At 45.4% G+C, this 21,461-nt stretch overlaps 1 protein-coding gene across 1 annotated transcript; it reads left to right on the top strand.

Moving 5' to 3' along the window:
* Window positions 1-373: 373 nt before the first annotated feature.
* Window positions 374-19,707, top strand: LOC137905591 (serine/threonine-protein kinase LMTK1-like). The gene is made up of 15 exons (XM_068749837.1): window positions 374-458; window positions 8,862-8,995; window positions 9,753-9,894; window positions 12,565-12,644; window positions 13,087-13,205; window positions 13,321-13,408; window positions 13,501-13,634; window positions 14,415-14,499; window positions 14,596-14,717; window positions 15,287-15,436; window positions 15,754-17,353; window positions 17,498-19,132; window positions 19,226-19,265; window positions 19,365-19,391; window positions 19,493-19,707. Exons 1-15 carry the CDS (start codon window positions 374-376, stop codon window positions 19,705-19,707), a joined length of 4,656 nt encoding a protein of 1,551 aa, XP_068605938.1.
* Window positions 19,708-21,461: the final 1,754 nt, after the last annotated feature.

Raw genomic sequence — 21,461 nt, 5'->3', positions numbered from 1 at the left:
GAAGATTACCAAATGTTTGGCGTGCGTGCCAGATTTAACATTTCTATTGCATAGAACTGGTGTGTATATAACGGCGTTTCACGCGCAAACCCGCGCAGAATAGCGGCAAAATGGAAGAAAGAGCGAGACGGGTCTTTGCTGCCAAACTGGCGATGTCAAATGTCAACATCTGTCTCAAAGTCCCTTCGAGCTGAAGGTGGACAGGAATCGCTGCAGGCTCTGTCTGCGAAGTGGAATAAAAAAAAAAAAATGCTGCGCGCTGCTGTTTCTACTCCAGCGCGGCCAAATCTGAAACGCGCCTGAGTCGGGAATTTTTGTTCTTGACCTTTTCGTCTTTCGGCATTTTGCTGTCTCCCGCAGCGCAACGAGGATGATGCTATTGACCCTGCGCGTGGTTGTCATCATGTCATCGACATTTTTCAATCCCGGTTTTGCCTTCAGCTCCCACTTTGACACAGGTAAGCGTCACGCCGATGGCTTGTTCAGGTTTCATCATCATCTCACATCATCTTGATGTGATTACGCATTGGACACCATAATCACTGCCAGCACTAGAACCACTATCATCATCATCAGCATCATCATCATCATCAGCATCATCATCAGCATCAGCATCATCAGAGGGTTAAACGTCTCTGCACAGATGGCCATCCTTCACAGAATCTGAGAGTGTGCATGGTGCCTGACTTCCATATCTTAGAGGTGTGTGTCTCTAGCTTATCTGTGCCCCATTCGGTTGCAGCGTTTAATCATCCCTGAGTTTGGGGGTTGGGGGGGGGGGGGGCACCCTTGATGAAGGAGAACCCGTGGTGCTGCTGCAGTGCTACAGAGAACCCCTTGGCAGGGAGTCATGCCTCTGCTTTCAGGCGTTCGCTCGATTTGCAGCAGAACAAATATATTTGTGCAAACAGGATGAAGAATCTGAGTGCAGCGTCCTCAAACTAAACTCGCGCGTTAGCCCAATCGCAGCACCCCCCCCCACTTCTCATTCACGTGAGTCTAAAAGGTGCATCCATTTAAAAGCTGAGTTGGATGCTGTGTTGAGTTGTGCTTAACCCCGTGAAGGTGGGAGAGGGTTTGGTTCTCATACTTTTGACAGCGTTGCACAACATGACAGCAAATTGTCAACATTTGTATTGCGTTATTGGAGCATGTTTGGCTGCAAACTTTCAGTAGCCATTCGAAAGATTTACAAATCCCCTCCTGGCATAAGACGAATCATTGAAATGACATTGTGGATATGAAGATCTGTGCTTGTAAAAATATCCTCCGAGAGGAAAAGTTGTCCGTTTAGATATTTGAAAAGCAGTTATCAAAGTGTGGCGGATGCTGAGGAGGTCGTACCCGTCTCATGTTCGGTTAAATATGATGCAGATCTACCTGAGGCGTGGAGCCTTTTCATTTTAAGCCAGGCAAATTGTTAACAGCTGAATCATGAGCAAAATGAATGTTAAATCAGGCTCTTCATGGGGCCTCTTCTAATTTAATTATATTGATAGTTTCTGTCTGGAGTAGATCGCAGTTCGATTTTGAACATTCCCCCTCGTGATTGGGCAGTGACACATGTTCTTTTTTTTACTTCAGACTGATTGTGGTACATGTCTACCCTCAGAACTGAATTGAAATGCACGTCTGGATTGGTTAGTTTTAGGTGGCGGGTGAGGCAGAACGCAAGTAGCTTCATGATGGGGTCTGGATTGTTCACCCATTGTTGTCGTATTAGAGCAGCCCCTCAACAGCAATTCTGCTCATGCATAGGAACAGCACTGAGGACTGATGGAGTAGGTGGACAGGGGGGGGGGGGGGGGGGCATGTAAGGAAGAGCCCATGATTTTTATGGTCGGTGCTAAAGACTGAAATGCGAGAGTCCTTTAAAGGGAAGGGGTGCACTGAGCTGAATCGGCTGCTGTTCCCGGCTATGCTGACTCTGAGTCCAAGGGGATGATTTAGTGAGCACACTTACATTTTTGATCCATAGTATCCATCATGCAATGCTCTATAGCTGCCCCCCCCCCCCCAACACACCTGCTCATTTAAAGAGAAGCATGGTACCCGGCCAATTGTCACATAGAGATTGATGAGATGTAGCAGAATTCATAATCTGACTCCAGTCGCTGCCACATACTTGAGCTTATTCGTGTTTTTGTGTGCATGTGTGTGTGTGTGTGAACGTACAGCTCCAAACCCAAGGAGAGCACTCCTATTTGGAGGGGGAAGCAGCTTTTGGGGAGATATTTTATAAACCGGCTGCATCCATGGGACAGAATTAATATGCATTGCTTTGCTGACACAGCAAGCAGGTGACAGACCGACCTGGAAGGCAATGCTGATTCACCATCAGCTGACGATGCAAGGCTCTGGGAGGTCTGTCTTTGGGCAGCCTCCTCTGATGCCTGGGGATGGCAGCAGTAGCAGCCAGTGTGCATGTGAGGAATGGTAAAATGGACACCTTTAATGTCACTTGTGCACAACAACATAATGCACAGTCATGCTACTCCTCAATCTGGGGCCCATGACCCACCTTCTTCCTGGACATTTTGCTAGCCTAAAATGGCTCAGGGTAGAAGACAGGGTTAAACAACTCAAAATGGGATTGGCATTTAAAATAGTCAGTGCAGCTCTGCCCTCAGTCCCCTCAATCCCTGCATACCTGACGGAACACCTCCACAGATTTAGTGACACCCACAGCCACAACACTAGAGGGAGCTCAAACAACAACCTGATTACCCCCTCCTATAGGACTAACATGGGTAAATCATCTTTCTACAATACGGCCACCCAAGGGTGGAACGGATTGACTCCCGCCCTCAAAACATGCACCTCTTTGGCCTCCTTCAAAAAGGCCCTAAAAATACACCTTTCAGGGGGACAGAAACGGAGATAGTCATCACGACTCTCTCCGGGTCAAACCCCCCCTCCTTTTTTTTTGTCCACCTATGTTGCACGTATTAATTGCTTTAGTAATTTATTGTAATTTATGTAAGTTATTTATTGTCATCTCGCATCAGTGGTGTAATTTATTTTAGATTAATTGTTAGTTTGCACTGGCGGTGTAATAACATTTTATTTTTGTCTTTCTAATGTTACGTTGCATCAATTGCGTAATTTAATATTGGATTTATTTTTATTTGTATTGTTATTTGTATTGTTTTTTGTGGATGATTTATGTACGAAGGACTTTCAACGGAAACAAGCCCGCAAGGGCTTTTTTGAAATGCTCCTGTTAGACAGGATGTTTGACGTTATTTGTACTGTAATACATGCTACTGTTTGACTGTACTTGTACTGTAATACATGCTACTGTGTGACTGTACTTGTACTGTAATACATGCTACTGTGTGACTGTACTTGTACTCTAACATTCTATCTAATAAATATATTCATCATCATCATCAGTCCACATGCAGGGATGCCTCCATCTGCCCTCGCATACTGATGGGTGCACCACTGCTGGCCGTATCACAGTGACGCAGGTACTAATAGGGAACGTGTGAAAAATTGGACGGTGGCTCGTTCAGAGAGGCTCCGCCCTCTGAATCAGTCGGCACAATCCTGCCACTGCTGACTATTTGATTATTCATGCCTGCTTATGTAACATCAGGAACCTTCGTTGCAAATTCTGCCTCTGGGGAGCCAGAATAAGAATGGAGTGGATTTAAGCAGTCATGCAAAAGCAACTGTGTCTCCTCTGTGCGACAATGTCGTTTGTGTGTGCTCGATTTGACAATTGTTATTTTCGAGAGGGTCGCATGCAGTATTTAATTCATTGCAGAGTATCAGAATCAGAATACTTTATTAATCCCAGAGGGAAATTCTATCAGCAACAGTGCTCCACTCAACAAGACACAGCAATACAAAACTGACAGTATGCACATAGTGAATTAATAAAAATACAATGATGCATTGTTGTCACAGGAAGAAAATACCTCCATTGGTATTCAGTTTTCTAAGCACATATTTCTGTGCCTCGATAGGGTTTGCACATGCAACTAATTTGTGTTTATTAGCCGGGCCTAAACGCACAAGGGCCCAATCAGGGCAGCGTGGAGCTCCTTTGTGCAGAACTGTGTCCCGTCAGGTCTGTGTGTGAATGCTATCGTCATAGAAGGAACTACATGTGGTTCAGGTCGTCTGAGACATTACACTACCAGAGATTAAAAAACAGAAATAGTGAAGAGCTGTCATTTACAAAGACAACTTATCTTGGGCATCTTTTCAAATAATTATTTCTATAAATTAGAAATAAATGGGCGGGTGCAAAGTTAAGAAGATATTTTCCACCAGGCAACAATTCTTTACACCACTAAACATTTTATTTAGAGCTTGCGTAAACACGTATGAACGTTTACAGAATGCTCACGACTAATTAGAGAGGATTGTCACTGCCCTGCATCACCACCGAGAGACGGGACAAACGTAAATACAACCCAGACCTCTCATTTTAAATAGTCTTGCAACTGTACATACTGTATGCAGCCATCTTTACTGTTAAAATATACATAGTAGTTTGTTATTGTGACATGGCACCTGTGCGCTTGTATCACATTTAAAATGATATCACGGTATGGTTATGGTGCCTTGCGATGACAACCAGCTACACAGAGAGTACTACAGCTGTGCGAACAAAAAAAAACGACGTGTGCTAATACCAAGAGACAGAAGTCCCAGTTTGAAGGGCGACAGGGTATGCTTTTAGCTTTAGTCACCTGTGTGTCACGGACCAAGCAGGTAAGAACCAAAATGCACCACAGAAGACGTGGAATCCAATAACTAAGCTTTATTCTCCGAAACCAGGTAGTCAGTCCAAAACAGCAGACAAATCCAGATATGGGGCAGGCAATGAGACGGTTCCAGAAATCAGGCAGAGTTCACAAACCGGGTAATCAGAACGAACAGGGAACAGGCAGACAGAGCCAAAGGAACAGAATCCAAAGGAGCAGGCAGGGTCGAAACACCCGAGGGTCAGTCTGGAAGGCTGGAAAGAAGGAATCATCACTAAACAATCTGGCAAGGGGGCGTGGCATCTGAGTTGAGTATATGCAGTGTCCAGGGGTGATGAGAGATGAGCTGCAGGTGAGCCGAGGAGCACAGGTGACCGGAATGAGCTGATTGCAGGAGGAGGATGTGCACGACAGGAGAAGTTCGTGCATGGACAAGCGCAGGCCCGCCTCACAGTGTCTGTGAGTTTCACCTTGTTGTAGAGGATACACCTGAATGTTCATAGTCAACTTGCTCATTCTGCAGAACCACAGCCAGTAGAGCACCCCCCCCCCCCCCAAAGAAATGACTGGTGCCCATCTCGCACCTTCACCGTGGATACTTTGTGAATTTTGCCAAACTCGTTTAAATATATGAAGATATTCAGATCTTTTCTGGTGCCCTTGAAGGCTGTGGGTGGACGGACACGACAGGCCTGCATTGCTGATTTATGGTGGCCCCAGGGGGCCCCTCACACCCAGTTAATGAATGCTATCACGTCTCCGCAGGTCAGCGCATCGCTCTGCCATCTGTAGTCATTCACAGAGAGGATGTGAAACGGCGGTGGATGCTGCACTCTGCCATTAATCATGTCATGCTGTTCCCTCCGCTGTCAAGCCCTTCTCAAGACATTTCCGTGCACATGCGTGTCGCAGAGTGTTTCCTTCTCTGTGTCTCTATATCAAACCAAATCAAGCGTCACCTCTTCGTCTTGAACCTTGTCTCTTCTTCCCTCTCTCTCCCCTCTTCATGCTGCATTCAGCAGAGTGTTGCTAAAAGGGGGGACATGTTTCTCTCTTGGGAAGCCATGGGCTGTGTCAGAGGAGAGCTGACTTCTTTAAATCCAGCCCATCAGTTCTTCCAGCCACTATCAATCACAGCAAAACAAAAAAAGAATAAGTTATTTAAATGGGGTGCTCAAATGACTTCTTGATGCAACAGTTGACCCCGAGTCCATTTTACATATCCATGCATTAGAAAATATATATTTCTTTGTCTAAGCTTATATTCAATTGCCTGAGACTGGAATTATTCGACTGCTGCTGGTGATTTGTTGCCTTTTGCGATGCTGTTGCAGGACGCACCTCTCCTCCATCGACTTTCACTCAAATATCTCACCAGTTCTTGCAGTTTTTCTCATTTATAAGGTTCATTTAAACATTGTGTACAAGTTCTTCTTCCAATGGATTGGGTTAAGTCTTTTTTCAAAGTGCTTCCCACCATTCTTCCAATATCACACTCATAGCTGTGTGAGTGTGTGTGTGCTTTTGTGAGAGGCAACTTGGTGCAGTCCAGGCAGGGCCGATGGAAGAACCTGTTTGCCGCCCCCCCGAAGCACTACCCTGAGACAAAGAGTCCATCTCCTCCCCCCATGGGCCTGTTACGGTCAGCCGCCTCCATCCTGCTCCCCCCATCATGTGACTAGAGGGGAGCATGATGAAGGTGAATGAAAAACCACATTATGCACAGGTAGTCTTGGAATTATAGCATCTCCAGGCTGAATTACGGATACATGCGTGTGAGTTTCACTCATAAGCAATGTTAAATGTTAAAAAATGAGTAGTTGTACTCGAGTTCCTGATATTTCCAACTGACAGAAAATTATTGTTGACTAACCAATTAATAACTTTGTGTCTAATCAGAATCAAAGTGTACGTATCTTTAATTCGATTTTCTAGGAGCCAGAATGGCATTATGGTTATGTAGGCGCCGCTTTCAATCTAGTCAAAAAAGCAATTGCTGCTACTGCTATTGATTAAATGCTACAATGGGCTGCTGTAGTCCTGTCCTGATTGCTCTTGTTCCCTTTGCTGCCCGTGCATATTTTGAAGAGATTCATCGAATGCAGGATGAGCTCTGTCGTGTAAACCAGGTTCTTACGCCGAATAAATATCACAGTTGCTGTGGAACTGACGCTAATTTGCTGCAGCTGCAGCACAACAGAAAGACCTCACAGGCGCATGCTTTATTTACGATCTACCATGAGAAGTTCAGTGTCCGTGCACTACGCTCTCATTTCATGCGTACACGCTTGAGCGCTCAGAAATCCTATACATTCTGCAGCTTTCCTGCTACTTCCTTGAGCCTCTGATTCTCTACATCTAGGCAATTCTCTTTTATTAATCCACCCCTCCCCCCCCAAAAAAACCCAAACAAAACCAATCAGCCAGAAGTGGAATGGAGCCATATTAAGTAATGAAATGAAACGAATAAGTTGCACTTCCTCGTTTATACATTCATTCAACACACAGAAACACATTTCTTTTTCTCTCACTCTGTCCCTAAAACCTACATATTGTAACCTGAATTGAGGATACTCCTTTCTGCTGGGACATTACTCATCTTCCCAGACAGCTTTTTAATAAACTGAGCATGAAACCGTGGCTTTAAGTGCTTTATTTTCATTACTCTATAGAGCTGGCAAAACCGTGTCTGTTTCTCAAATATTTAAAAACACCCTTGGGTTGTGTGATCTTTACTTTATTTCAAAGTAGGAGGGTAGATTTGTTCTCCAATGGTTGCTTTTATGAAAACAAAATTGCCGCCGGTTTCCTGTGGTTAATCCTAATAATCTTTTTGTTTGTGAATTAAGATTTAATAATGGTTACAACATACAAAAACTAGGTTGTCAATTTGGAGAATAATTTCGACAAGAAATAAAAGAACTGTGATGCTAAGCGGGGACTGTGTAATGATTTCAATGACTTCACCGATTAGCCATTGCTTCAAGCTGTTTGTCATGCTAAAGAAAGGTTGAGGAGAGAATCATCATTGGGCATTTTCTTCTTCCAGGAATTCCCCCACACGCTGTCATGTACTTAAACACAACTCTAAGGTAGTGACAAAGTTGTAAGTGTCTGTGGAAAAAGTCAGACTTAATGATAAAATATGTGGCTCATGGTTGAAAATCAGATTGATCAGGTGATTGGATGCTTCAAGAGAGACAGGGAGCATCTCAGTTTTGGTTCCTTTTATAATTTTAAAATTATCCGTTTAAAGTCCAATCATTTATTGATTAAATATGAATCACTGAAACATTTGCTGTTTGAATACTGGAGGTGTGAAAATGCTTTAAGATTAATGATGTTGATATGTATGACACGTGAACGCAAGATGTCTGCGAGAAGAATAAGATTAACATATATATATATATATATTAATCTTAATGACATCTAGCCCTCTAGCCTGTCCTATAGCTGAACAGACCGCTCGATATGTGTGCTGTACATGTGCACACAAAAACAGGAAGGGGAAAACGAATTATACAAAATCGCTGTTTGCGTGCTTCTTGTTTACTAGTTTATATGCAGTTCAAATGATTTGCATTCAGACAACTGTCATTGAATGTTAGGCTTTAACAGCATTGTGTGCACAACTGTGTATTCTGGAGAGGAGTTATTGAAATTAAATTCACTTCAGGTAGAATTTGAATCATGAATGTGACAACAGTTTTGCACAGCACTGTAGAAAGCAAGAACCCGATTGCAGCTGCATTTTTTATTTATCGCATTTGTTTACAGGGGAAACAAAGTGAGCCATTACACCCCAGACGTTGCTGCCGGTGCTTTATTAAAGTATTACCGGTACCAAAGAGCCAGTGATTGTGTTCACGGTGGTATCAGACTTTTAGCCTGCATGATATGTAGATAAAAAAAAAAATCATAATTAAACAGCAGGAGGCAGCTTCTTGTTCAGAGATGCATATTTGCAGAGATAAATGGAAAGCAGAAGGGCATGCTAATAATTAGTCGCACGTTTCTCTCTTCAAGACAATAGATCACCTTTATCTTGATTTTGTCTTTCATTTCCTGCGCGGCCCAGTTTGCCGTACGATCTCTGTGCCGCTCCACCCTTTTAACACAATCTTCATGTGATGCTTGCAGATGGGGCTCCGCTGAGCGAGCTGTCATGGCCCTCATCCCTGGCGGTGGTAGCCGTGTCCTTCTCTGGCCTCTTCACCTTTGTCTTCCTCATGCTGGCCTGCCTCTGCTGCAAGAAGGGCGACATGGGCTTCAAGGTGAGCTCACGCTGCCCCCTGCTGGAAGTGGGGAGGGATGGCATGAACTGTGTGTGTGTGTGTGTGCTTGCGTGTGGGCGCAGTGGATAAAGGAAAGCAGCACTTTTCAGGCATCATGTGTTGGTGTACTAAACACTAATGTAGTGCAATACAAAAAACACGCACCTAAAAACATCCATATTTTTAAATCAGGCTTTTGAGTAAAATAATCATATTTTCTTAGATAGTTGTATTAAATGGCTAATCAATTTAATCAACTCATCTATTGATGAGCGCTCATCGATGTGTTCATGTTTCATCGTAGCAGCAACAATGCTATTCAGCGTTGTTCAAGTATTTTGCCGACAACAGCAGCCTCATTGAATGCAAATGATGCGACTGACTGACTGCCCTTAGCTGTCTCAGGCTGGCACACATGGCCTCTGTGTTGCTTTCAGCTGCCAGCATGACTCAGCCATGCTGTGTCACACACATTGGATGAAATATGAGACATATATTGGCCTTCCTTGAACACCATCACTCATTTGAGCAGTATTTGTGTTTATAGTGTTACTGAGAAATAACGCTCAGGTGGACGGAGAACTGTAACTGAGGACATGTGTCAAACCCTTCCTACAGTGTGTGAGACTTATAGCTGTGGCTATAGGTGGGCATGCATCAACGTATATATAAATGCCTTCGCAGCTGAATCATTGTCTTACCTCATCAGTCGCGTGGCTCCAGATGGATCACTAATCCCAGTGTGTTTGTGCACCAGGAATTTGAAAACACTGATGGAGAAGAGTACCCGGCAGATCTCTCCGGCCTGGCCTCACCTTCCTCCCATAATGGCCCCGAGGTCTACATCCTTCCCCTCACGGAGGTCTCCCTGCCCGTTTCCAGACAGCCTGGCAGATCCAGTAAGAAACTGAGCATGAACCTTTCTTTGCTATTTTTTTTACTTCTTCCAAATGAGGAGGTTATTCAGAGGTTATTATTTATTTGGAGCAGACTGGATCCAATATGGCATCTTTTGTTGTCGTGCATTATTTGCCATGTCATTCTCACAGTCTTTCAACAAGGGCCAGACATCTGTCCATCGTATAATGCATTTAGAACTGGACCTACTGCAGTGATGAGATTCCTGAGGTTATGTTTTAAATGCTTGCAAATTTTGTACAATCCAACATTTATACTGTTTTTCCATTTTCTTTACCCATGATCCTTCCCTGCATCTTCACAGCGTGTTCATCTTTCTTCAGGTCATTGCACGTCGCCTCATCCATTTAGTTACAGTGCTTGTGCATGTATTCATTGTGTGTTTGTGTGTGTGCGTGTGTGTGTGCATATGGGATGTGTGCAATCCTGGGTCCTCAAAATGCCTCTCCCTGCATGACTCACTTGCTGTCTGTGCTGCACTGTGCTCAGTCAGAAGGGTGGCGAGTTAGGGCTCGGCAGCCTGGGATATGAGCTCTGGCAATGATTGGACAAGGCAGCCTCAGTCTCACAGCCAATCGGTAGCCTCCCCTCTGTCCTCCACAGCTACGGCAGTGTGATTGGCCCAGGTGTTGCAGGGTGAGGAATGGATAAATAATCAGAGAGACAAGCGTGTGAAAGGGAATGTTTCGTTTCGTTGGCCAGTCTCGCACTTATTCCTTTTATCTCATTTAAAGACAGTCAAATCAACTTCTAAGGTTTATTAAGGTTTATTTTCCTTTTTGCAAAAATCTCACTTATAAGAAGCATGCACAAATATAAAGAAGACAGACTCTGCACAGCTTGCGGCGTACACATTGATGTCACACGTTATTAATTCACCACCTCCACACTGACAGACTCTTGATGAAAATGAACACATGAATTGAATGTGGACCAAAAACGGCATTTAAATAGTTAATGCTCTGACCACGAGTGCCGTGTTTCCCTTCTGAGCCGGCCATCGCTTTATCTGCTGTGAACGCAGCGCAGCATTTGCCACTGATCTGACAACCTTGCTTCTCACGTGTTGCTCTAATCTTTTATCTAAGAGGTCACGCAGCGCTTTTCGAACGCAACAAAATGAGTTTGCGCCAAAGTGATTCCGTGTGGGCATCATTCCACACCGCCCACCCCAACCTTTTGTTTCTCCGTGACCCTACCCGTGTTCTCTGGGAATGTCACGAGTAGGGCGAGAATGCACACTCACGCTCACACATTCCACGTTTGGAATAATTAATTTTTTTTCTTTCTCCATTAGGGAGGAGGTGGTGGAGGCTCAGGGGTCCGGCGTGTTGAAGCGTTATCACTGTGACAAACTCTTCCCGGCAAGAGAATGGATCTTGTGTGTGTCTGTGTGTGTGTGTGTTTGGTGCACTGGGTACCAGGAGATGCAGCGTGAGTGTGTGAGTGAGCGGGCCGAACAATGACATCGATTTAGGCCGGCTGGGCAGTGGGTGAGCGTAAGGCCAGGCTGAAATGTCCGTGGAACGCACCAGTGGAGGACTGGCATTATGGGAAGAACACAGAGCAGGGTCTGTGACAGAATGAGGAGCGATAGGGGATGGGTGGTGGCATGCACCGGGACCTAAGGATCGGGAGGGGAGCCTTGAGATGGGGGTGACAGAGGAGCGTTTGTCCTTTCGGGTTGAGGAATGCTGCCGTCCTGGGTGACACGGAGCATGACGTGGGCTTTGTGTCACTACTGGGCATCGTCAAGCAGCACACTACCAACACGCGCGAGCGTCACATCGGGCGTGATACATGAGCAGAGAATCTGGTCCAGGGCAGAAATCCTCCTCAGAACTCCTGCGAGGGAACCATCTGCAGATTGCTCCCTCTGGACTCCGAGCTGTGAGAAGCTTCCAATCAGCGCAGTCTACCGTAGATTCCAAAGTAGCTTGCATAGGAAAACCGGGGACTTTGTTGTCTTTGCTCGACAGCTGGCGAGCCCCAGACGAGGACTGTGTGTGTGTGTTTGTGTGTATCCCAGTTGGAGGATGAGCTCGATGCAGACTGGGAGAGGCGGCGTGGCGAGCTTGTTCAGCTGCGCAAGGGCTCGGAGGGTTAAATCCAGCCGAGGCTGTCTCTCACACACACTGCGGCCGAGGGCTCTTTCTCACATAGGCACAATGAGGCTAAGGCGCCTGGGGGTTGAGGTTGGGGCCACGGGATCGTGGTTCTCACACTCTGAGCCGGCACTCCATCCCTGCCTGGGACTCAGTCCCCGTCACGGTGCTCAGGGTGGCTGGCCGTGCCGCCGCACCGCCCTCTTCTTTCTACTCATCTCCATTCTTAAAAAATGAGGATACATGGAGGTATTTGAACTTGTACACTGCTTGCGCTCCCTTTTCTAAAAAATGTTTTACTGATAGGACCTTGGTATTTTCTCCTCTGAAGTTATCTGACATTTTACTGAGGAAATGTACATTTGCTGTTCAGCTAAAGGGGGTTTGTATTTTTCCTTCACTAACTCATCTGTGGAGCTTCCCTGTTCACTTGGGATCCATTGTTATTCAAATATCACCATTATGATGTTTTCTTTTAATTTCCATTCACCGGTGTTTCTAATCTGTAGTAGTTATTTTGTGCTTCTCTCTCTCCGTTCTTTCCAGTCCAGCTGCTGAAATCCACCGACCTTGGTCGGCATAGTCTGCTTTATCTAAAGGAGATCGGCCACGGCTGGTTTGGCAAGGTAAAATGTGCTTTTTGTTTTTGGGTTTGGGTTCTTTACACAAACAATTTCCACAGTTTTTGGATCCAGACAAGCCATTATTTATTATATACCGTACTTAAATTGTTTCAACTGCAACTGGGGGGGGGGGGTTGGGGGGCGGAGTTGGAATTCACAGTCACAGTAAATTCATCCCAATTTACTGGGCAGGCCATGCCGCTGTAATACTTCCAGAGTTAAGAGAGATTTTGTTTTTCGTTATGTTCCGATGAGTGCCTTAAGCCGTGGGCCTTCACACAATTTTATTATGTTTGCATAATGATAATAAAGTATCTTGAATCTTGAAGAGTTACTCAGACACCATTCTAATTGTTTTTTTCCCCCTCATATGGTCTCACTTAGGAAGTGGGAAATTGCTTTTGAATAAATTCCGATCTATATTCCTCCTTTCTGGACTATTCAGGTCTTGCTGGGCGAGGTCAACGCGGGCCTCAGCACCACCCAGGTGGTGGTGAAGGAGCTCAAAGCCAGTGCCAGCGTCCAGGATCAGATGCAGTTCCTGGAGGAGGTTCAGCCATACCAGTGAGTTCAGCGAAACACCTGGGGCAGGGGGTCACACAATGAATTACCAGATCATGACTTCTACATCATAGTCCATGTGGATGAGCACAAACTCAAATCCTGTTCCTTTTACCAGAACCCTCCAACACCCTGCCCTTCTACAGTGCCTGGCTCAGTGCTCAGAGGTCACTCCCTATCTGCTGGTCATGGAGCTTTGCCCTCTGGTGGGACACATGTCAAACACCTCTTTGGCTCCTCCCTATGTCCATAGTTATGTGGATTATTGAGAAAGTCAACCTTTCCTTGCTCCCTTCAGGGCGACCTGAAGAACTATCTGCGCAGCTGTCGGATGGCTGATTCGGAGAGCCCTGACCCGCTGATCCTCCAGCGAATGGCGTGCGACATTGCCTCAGGGCTTCTGCACCTGCACAAATACCACTTCATACACAGGTACAGTGTTGCTCAGTCATTTCAGCTCGGTTTACCTTTCATCGGTATGAATAACCCAGAAAAGAAGCCTGTTCCGTGCATCCTCTCATGGTCTCTTCCTGCAACAACATCCTGGTGCTGCCCGAGTAATTGTGACAAACTCCAGCATCAGTGATTTTGTTGCAGGAGGTGAACCCCTCCTCCTTGCTCTCTCAACCATGTGGTGGCTGTCAAGTGAAATGCAGTCTGTCGTCACATGGTCAGTTTAGGACTACACATTTATTTTATTTAGCATTTGCGGTTATGGAAGACTCTTCTAGTGACAGTACTGGACATAACGTAATACCGATGTGTTTCATTATGGAGAGAAATGTGTTTAATTTTATGCAATCAAACAAAAAACGGATTTGCAACCCCCCAAAAAAGATTCCAAATCCATTATTTTTGTTTGCAAATCTTTTTTGGGGGGCTGGAAATCCATGTTTCTTTATTGCATAAAAAGAAACACATTTCTCTCCATATTGCATTATATACTGACGATACAGAGAACGAGCACTAAAAATAACCTCTGGTAGTACTTTAAGTATGTAAGATTTGTATAAACTAAGGAATCTCAGACTGTATGGTTGTAGTTTCATCTCATTTCCCTCCCCAGTTGACGAATTTGACATTTGCTTTTTCTCAACCGAGCCCCACTTAGAGACGAATCAAAATAACATTTCAAGTGAAAATGATCTGAAAGCATGCTCATGCTGCACAGTCGCGGTGCATGAGGTGACGGGTTCCCTTTGTTTTTGACAGTGACCTGGCCTTGAGAAACTGCCTGCTAACATCAGAAATGTCAGTTAAGATCGGAGACTATGGGCTTTCACACAGCAATTACAAGGTCGGACTGTGAACTGATGAGGTCATCATTTTGACTAACTGCTCTTTCCTCACATTAACCGGTACTCACATCTGTTTGACTGCTGCTGTTCTACAGGATGACTACTATATAACTCAGGACCAGATTTGGGTGCCGCTGCGCTGGATTGCACCCGAGCTCATAGATGAGGTCCATGGAAATTTGCTCATCGTCGATCAAACAAAATGCAGCAACATATGGTGAGATATGTCATAGATATTTTTTTTCCTTCAAATTACATACCATAATGTTGATTGCATTTACGTTTTGTTTTGTTTTTGAGCATTGATGCATGCCAATAACATTTACTGAGTTTCGTCGGATTCAGTTTGATCTCAAATCAAGAACACGCTACGCTATGATTCGATCTGCTCTTTTATCTCGTGTTGATCGATTAAAATATGGAAACATCGCAATCAGCTGTGATTAATCGCGATCAATTGCAAACTCAGAATCTGATTATGTGTGTGTGTGGGGGGGTTGGAATAAAGGAACAAGCCAAATTGGTTGTAGTACCCGGAAAATCTCCGCTTAGTTTGTAGTTATTACGAAGAGCAAAATAAATAAATAATAATAATCAATTGAACTTGTTCAGTTTGATCAGTGCTGCAGTAACAAGTTCACCTCAATCATTGCATTATCTGTGTTCAGTATACCCATGTGAAAAATGTATATATTATATTTATAAGTACACACACAGCATTAGGAACATTGCTGTTTCTGGGATAAGGCTGGTGGACGCAGGTAGTGATCTCTCTTCCTGCCCCAGGTCGCTGGGGGTGACGGTGTGGGAGCTGTTTGAGCTTGGAGCCCAGCCGTACAGACACTACTCTGACAGACAGGTGCTAACTTATGCTGTGAAGGAACAGCAGCTCAAACTAGCCAAACCTCAGCTCCGGTTCCCCCAGGCTGAGCGCTGGTGAGGCTTCCACCACACATTCAAGGTGACACACTGTGCAGAGACATGCCTGGGTTGACACTCACCAGAGGTGACCCATGCTATTCACCCTTACCAAGGAGAACAGTCAAAAGCATTGTTCTAAATTGTGTCTGATGAAACTGAATGCAGTTGAGGTGGCGAACACATTGAGGAGCAAGCATGCAACCCCAGACACACAAGGAGGACTCTAAATATATCCCAACTGCTGGATGTCATCATCTCAACAAGACCTCTTTTCATATGCACTGTCTTTTGCCTCTAATTTTTTCCCTCCTCACTCTGTAATTGCTCTTTAGGTATGAGGTGATGCAGTTCTGTTGGCTGCAGCCAGAACTCAGACCCAACAGTGAAGAAGTGCAACTTCTGGTCACATACTTGTGTGCCAAAGGCTCCAATGAGGCTGAGGAAGACTTTGAACAACGGTGGAATGCCTTGAGGCCCAACCTGCTTGGCGGCACCTCACACACAGCAACATCCACAGCGCTCGTCCTGACCCCTACGCCTGCCACAGCAGACGACACCAGTGCAGACCAGACTGAAGCAGTGGAGCTGGGCTCCTCCGCCTCGTCCTCCTTCCCCCTCCTGGAGCAGTTTTCGGACAGCTTTCACTCGGACACTGGGGACGACCTACTCACCGTCACGGAGACCAGCCGCGGTCTCAACTTTGAGTACAAGTGGGAGCAGGCCCGAGCTGAGCAGCCCTACTGCTCCTCCTCCACCAGCGGACCACTGGGACAGGGGAACCCACATTACCAAGATGTCTACTATTCAAGCAAAGGAAGCCCATCAGGGAGCTGCAAGACAGACAGCCTGACCTCAGGCATGTCCCCATCTTACCATCAGCCTGAACACACCAGCGTGGTCCCAGTGCTGAGCGCCCACAGCCCCCCGGTCAGCAGTGAGTACTACATTCGCATCGAGGAGCCAGTAGACTGTAAAATTCATTTGAACGACAACGGGGTGGACTACAGCCCAGGATTGGAGGCCAGCAGCAGCAGCAAACTGTCCTCTGAGAGTCAGATTGGGTCGTCCATTGAGCAGTCCACTGCTTACTGGGCAACTACTGACAAGTCAATAGTTTATGATTCAGATTCAAGCCCCGCTGTCCAACTAAACATTAAAGCAGTGCTCAAACAGTCGGCCAGCACCACTCCTGTAAATTTAGGCCACTCCAACGACTGCGTATCATCGAGTCAGGATTGCACGGTAATCTGTGAAAAGTCGCCAACATACAAGAGACACCACCACTTGTGTCTGTCTGAACTGGATACCTCATCAGAACCCAAATCAAATCTTGTCCATCCAATACGTCATTTAGAAACCCCACGGAGTTCATTACAAGCAGTGAGCAGCCCCAGCTTAGGGTTCTGTGATCCCTACCTGGAAGAGGGCACAGGTCCCAGAATGGACAATGAAGACTGCAGCAATAGGGCGGGCCCCCTCAGAAAGACGTTGCCCATTGTTGACCACATTAGCATTGATGTCGGAACAGATGACGGCTTGCTGGTAAGCTGTCCCAGAAGTGATGACTTTGAGGAGGACCTTTTCTCCGAGGGAGAGCCCACTAGCTGGATATCAAACCGTTCCGCAAACAATAACAGCCTGAGCTTCGATCAAAGGCAGACAGCGGGTGGGAATGACAGCTATCTGGACGTTCAATATCCTGATCATGCTCATGCAACTCAAGTATGGTCGTTAACCAAGGCCAACACCAGAACCTTCCAGAGTTTCAGGTCTTGCGGCTTTTTTGACGCTAAAAGTGGAGATGCTGGCTGCAAGCCTAATGAGTTAGGTTCACGCATTCAGCTTTGTCCTAAGGAGATGGAGGGATTTACCACTCTGGTGGGAAGGAAATTAAATGCAGAAGCTCTTATAGGTATTGATTCTCTTAACAGAGTAAGTAGTAATACCAGAGATATGGGGGATGGAAAGAGGAAGGGGATATATGAAAAGCAGTTGTTGCATCAGGGGGAGAGACTGTACTCTGAACTTAAACTGATTGGCGAGGCAAGTTACGTAAAGTCCCCATCCTCTTTAAAGGAGCCTGAGACTGGTCAGACAGTCTCAGTCAAGCAGAGAGGCCACATTTGGGAGGGGGCTTCAACAGGACTCTCTTTTGGTCCGGGAGACAATAGGCTACACTATCCAGATACATCGGTTAGTAGCAGAGCACTGGACAGTGGGATGGGGGTCAGCAACTCCAGCATTGGCCTGGTTGGGCTTGGCGACTATAGTGAGGATGATGATGATGACATCACAGATATTACATCAGGGATCTTTGCTGACTTCAATCTGGACTACGGTGAAGTAGAGGAAGAAGAGCTGAGCCCATTGAAGAATGCAGAGAGAACTCCAGACTCTGTAGACACCCTTAACTTGTCTTCGTCATTGGCAAGCACCTCGGATCAGGCCTTCAGCCCTGATCCGTTCAATACCCCCGTCCTTCCCAAATCCTTAGACAGTGGCTATGACACAGAGAATAACGAATCCCCAGAGTTTCTATTCAAAGAGCTTGGAGAGCCCCCGGGTGTTGAGTGGAACCAGTGCTTGGATGGGGAACCAGAACTAGTTCCACCGTTGGGTTTAGGCCAAGGGGTCTGCAGTTCCACAAGCAACGCCGAGGTAGAGTTAAAAAGCGTGATTGATAATAAACCACGCAGGGACTCTGCCTATTCCTCTGACTATGGTGCTGAACACGGGAGAAGCTCTTCAGAGGGGAGAAATCAATTCTATGAAGGTTCAGGTAAGGGTGACATCACCGATGAGAAAATGCGCACAGTCATAGATGTTGATTCTTTGACACAGCAATTCAGGAATGAAGACCATTTGAAAAATCCGACAGGCATCAAAAGTTGCATTTTGGTTCACCTCCCTGAGGCTCACCCTAGTTCGCCCCAATCTATTCCTGCCCCTGGATTGTCCATGCTGTCACCCTTTCCTCCACAAATGGGAGGCTGCCTAACCAAAGAGTCTGCCCCGGCAAACGACGACCTTGGTTTGGAGACAGAACACCCGGAAGAGGAACCTTCCTCGGACTTTAGCTCCTCCATTGGGTCCGAATCCTCTTCCGCTGTCCGGGAGGACTCAGGAAACCGTCATGAAGGAAACAGGAGAGCAGACGATTGCTCCCCTGTCCAGGCTTCGCATTCGGAATCCACCGAGGCCACAAAGGAAAATAAACATGCCGATGGATCTGCAGAGGATGAAGAGCTACCAGAATTTAGTTGTGTCGAGGAAGGCACAGAGGACAAAAAGAAGTCTGTGAGAATAAATGATGATTTTGAGGACATAGATGCAGAAGAAAGTGACTCGCGGGACAGTTTACTTGAAGAATCCGATGGCCCTGTAGACCTTTCTTCTGCCTCGTCATTGTTGGAGCTGTGTGGAGAAGAAGTGAGAGCGCCGCTGGAGGAGGCAGAGGATGAGGACGACTCCGAAGACAGTGAATCTGATGAAGAATTGAGGACCTACAACATTCAAGATGAAGAGAGCGAAGACAGTGAGGAGGATTTCGCCACAGTGCCAGTCGTTGTCAGCGACTGCAGGAGGGCGATGCACCTCCGAAGCCTGCTGAAGATGCCAAGCCTTTTGGCCCAGTCCTTCTGCAATGAGTTGGATAGGAAGAAAAAAGCAGTGTCCTTTTTTGACGACGTTACCGTGTTCCTCTTTGACCAGGTAATGGTGTGGTAATGGGTCAAAAATGAAAGCATTGCTTTTCATCTTAAGAATGTGTCCTGAGAAGCAACATGTTTGGTTTGTGACTTCCAGGAGAGCCCAACAGGAGAGCTCGTTGATTACACCTTCACCGGTGCGGACTCATCATCAGGGGAAAGAGCTTTTGACTGCCACCAGCAACCAGAACCTGAACTTGAAGCAAAATCTCACGAAACATTTTGTTTTTCTGAAGGAACAGATAGGATCAACTTAGAGCCAGGTGAGTCCCCCCCCCCCCAGGACATATAATCCTTCACAGCTTAATACTTGACTCATCCCACGTTGCTTATCATCGTTGTAAATGCGTGTGTGATCATTCAGGTCAGGGTTGTGAATGGAAAGGTGACCTCTTGTTTGAACCCTGCTCATCTTCTCCCAACACCATCCCCGAGCCCCAGTCCTCACCCACATCCACTTCCAGTCCTGAGGCCACAAAACCTGCAGCCGTAGCAGCGCTCAACCGCTTCATGGTTTCACGATTCTCTATCACACATGTTGCCGACTCCCAAACGGGCTCAGCCACAGGTCTGTATTAAATGTCTTGGATGCTATGGACTGTATGTGTGTAAATTCACAGTCAACAAGTAGCTGCATATACGCTTCTATCTGCTCTTATGCAGAGCAGATGGTCATTCCGACTAACGGACAGATGCCTCATGCAATGACCCACGCTAGTTCTCGTCATTGCCTTAGAAACATTTCTAGTCATGATCCTGACTTGTGCTAATTTTGAGGACTGAGCTCTCATTAGCTGATAAAGTCCTGCACATTGCAACTAAACCTGCAAACATGACTTGGGGCTGTTTAGTTGTCGAACTATGCAACACCTCTCCTAACAATAATTAATTGTTGTTTAAATAGATATCTGGATTTTCAAGATGAGTACATTTAAGGTTACGCTGACATTAGCAACTTCAAGAATTGATTGATTTTGAGAAACTGTATGTATGTGGTACAAAACTGCTAATCTTTAAAATCTCTCTTACTGTGAAACCAATTTAAGAAACACCAATTATTTCCAACAGCGAACAGTAACAGCGTAAAAGATTGAAGAGTGTCCCACAGACAGATCGGAGGAAAATGAGTCCTGATCCCTCTCAACGCAGAAAAGCAGCAGCAGTCTTAAATCTAGATGTTTTACAGAGTTTTATTTTTTAATCAATGTCTAGGTTACCTGACCCTGGTGACCCTTTATGAGACAGTGCCTCATTGTAGTGACAGAATCTCAACAACTTTTATTTGGTGAAGAACGAAAACTGCAGCCAAGACAAGACGATACAAAGTCAATCATCAATGTTAGTTTCAACAAGCATGTTGCTGATCTGATGAACTAAAAAGATACAAATTAAATGAAATGTAGCACAGTCACTGCTCCTCTCATTGGCTGTCTTGGTCCATCTACTTAATGTTGTATCTTTTTTTTTTTTAAAGACTGTTAGACAACACTCATTGTCAGTGCCAAACAACAAATTGTCACACAAGAAGCTGCGGTGCGTTTCTGAACACATCTTCTTGCCCATAGCCTTGGATGGTGGCGATGGGCACCTTAATACCACAACCACGCAATACAGTTCATGATGTGCAGTTATCTTATCCGTCTGAAGCACTTTGTAGACCTACAGCCAAATGGGTACTTTTTTTTGTATAAAGATCCTGGAATGAAATCTCCTAACCAGTTACATTTCTATTTTTATCAACTAGATCTTCATTTTATTTTTGCATCAACCCATTTTCATGTCACATTTCATCAGCTAAAAGGTGACAGAGGTTCAACAAAATTCAGCCTTCTCACGTCATAGACGTCCAATGTCATTATCTGTGTTTATGCATCTTTTCTGGGTCAATAAATTAACTGTTTTCTCATTACATTTATTCTGAATGCCAGGACTGAGGTGCACAAGATAGAAAATTGAAAATGTGACATTTGACCCTTATTGTATGAATGTTTTATTGATATGTAGCAGGTAGCTTGACTTGAATTACTACTGCTGTATCCACCAGCCCTCCCCATTCTTCTGTAGCTCAAAGTGCCAATCCTGTTTTGTCTCACCTTGCCTTTTGTATTTGGCAAGAGAAAATGTTGCCAGTATTTTTGTACGACTTAGAAAGACGTAACCGAGGACGTGTCCCATAAAGCCAAGGAGATATCACAAAGCTGATTGGTTGAAACGGGAGACACTTTGGGAGAAGACGAGGCAGACTGTTGTGTGCACGAGTAGTAACGACGTCGCTGTTTCCATTTCTCTCATTACTCAGTCCTATTGTACCATCCAAAATGAATAAATTCAAA

The sequence above is a fragment of the Brachionichthys hirsutus genome, chromosome 16 (assembly GCF_040956055.1).
Source record: "Brachionichthys hirsutus isolate HB-005 chromosome 16, CSIRO-AGI_Bhir_v1, whole genome shotgun sequence".
Lineage (NCBI taxonomy): Eukaryota > Metazoa > Chordata > Actinopteri > Lophiiformes > Brachionichthyidae > Brachionichthys > Brachionichthys hirsutus.
The sequence above is the reverse complement of the archived record's forward strand: the minus strand, read 5'-3'. Positions and strand labels throughout refer to the sequence as shown.

Excerpts from the sequence above, each read along its gene's own strand:
- LOC137905591 (XM_068749837.1), top strand. The coding sequence starts at position 374 with ATGCTATTGACCCTGCGCGTGGTTGTCATCATGTCATCGACATTTTTC. Across the intron at positions 13,409-13,500 it reads TCATGGAGCTTTGCCCTCTG|GGCGACCTGAAGAACTATCT; the intron begins GTGGGACACATG and ends TGCTCCCTTCAG. Across the intron at positions 14,718-15,286 it reads ACAAAATGCAGCAACATATG|GTCGCTGGGGGTGACGGTGT; the intron begins GTGAGATATGTC and ends TTCCTGCCCCAG.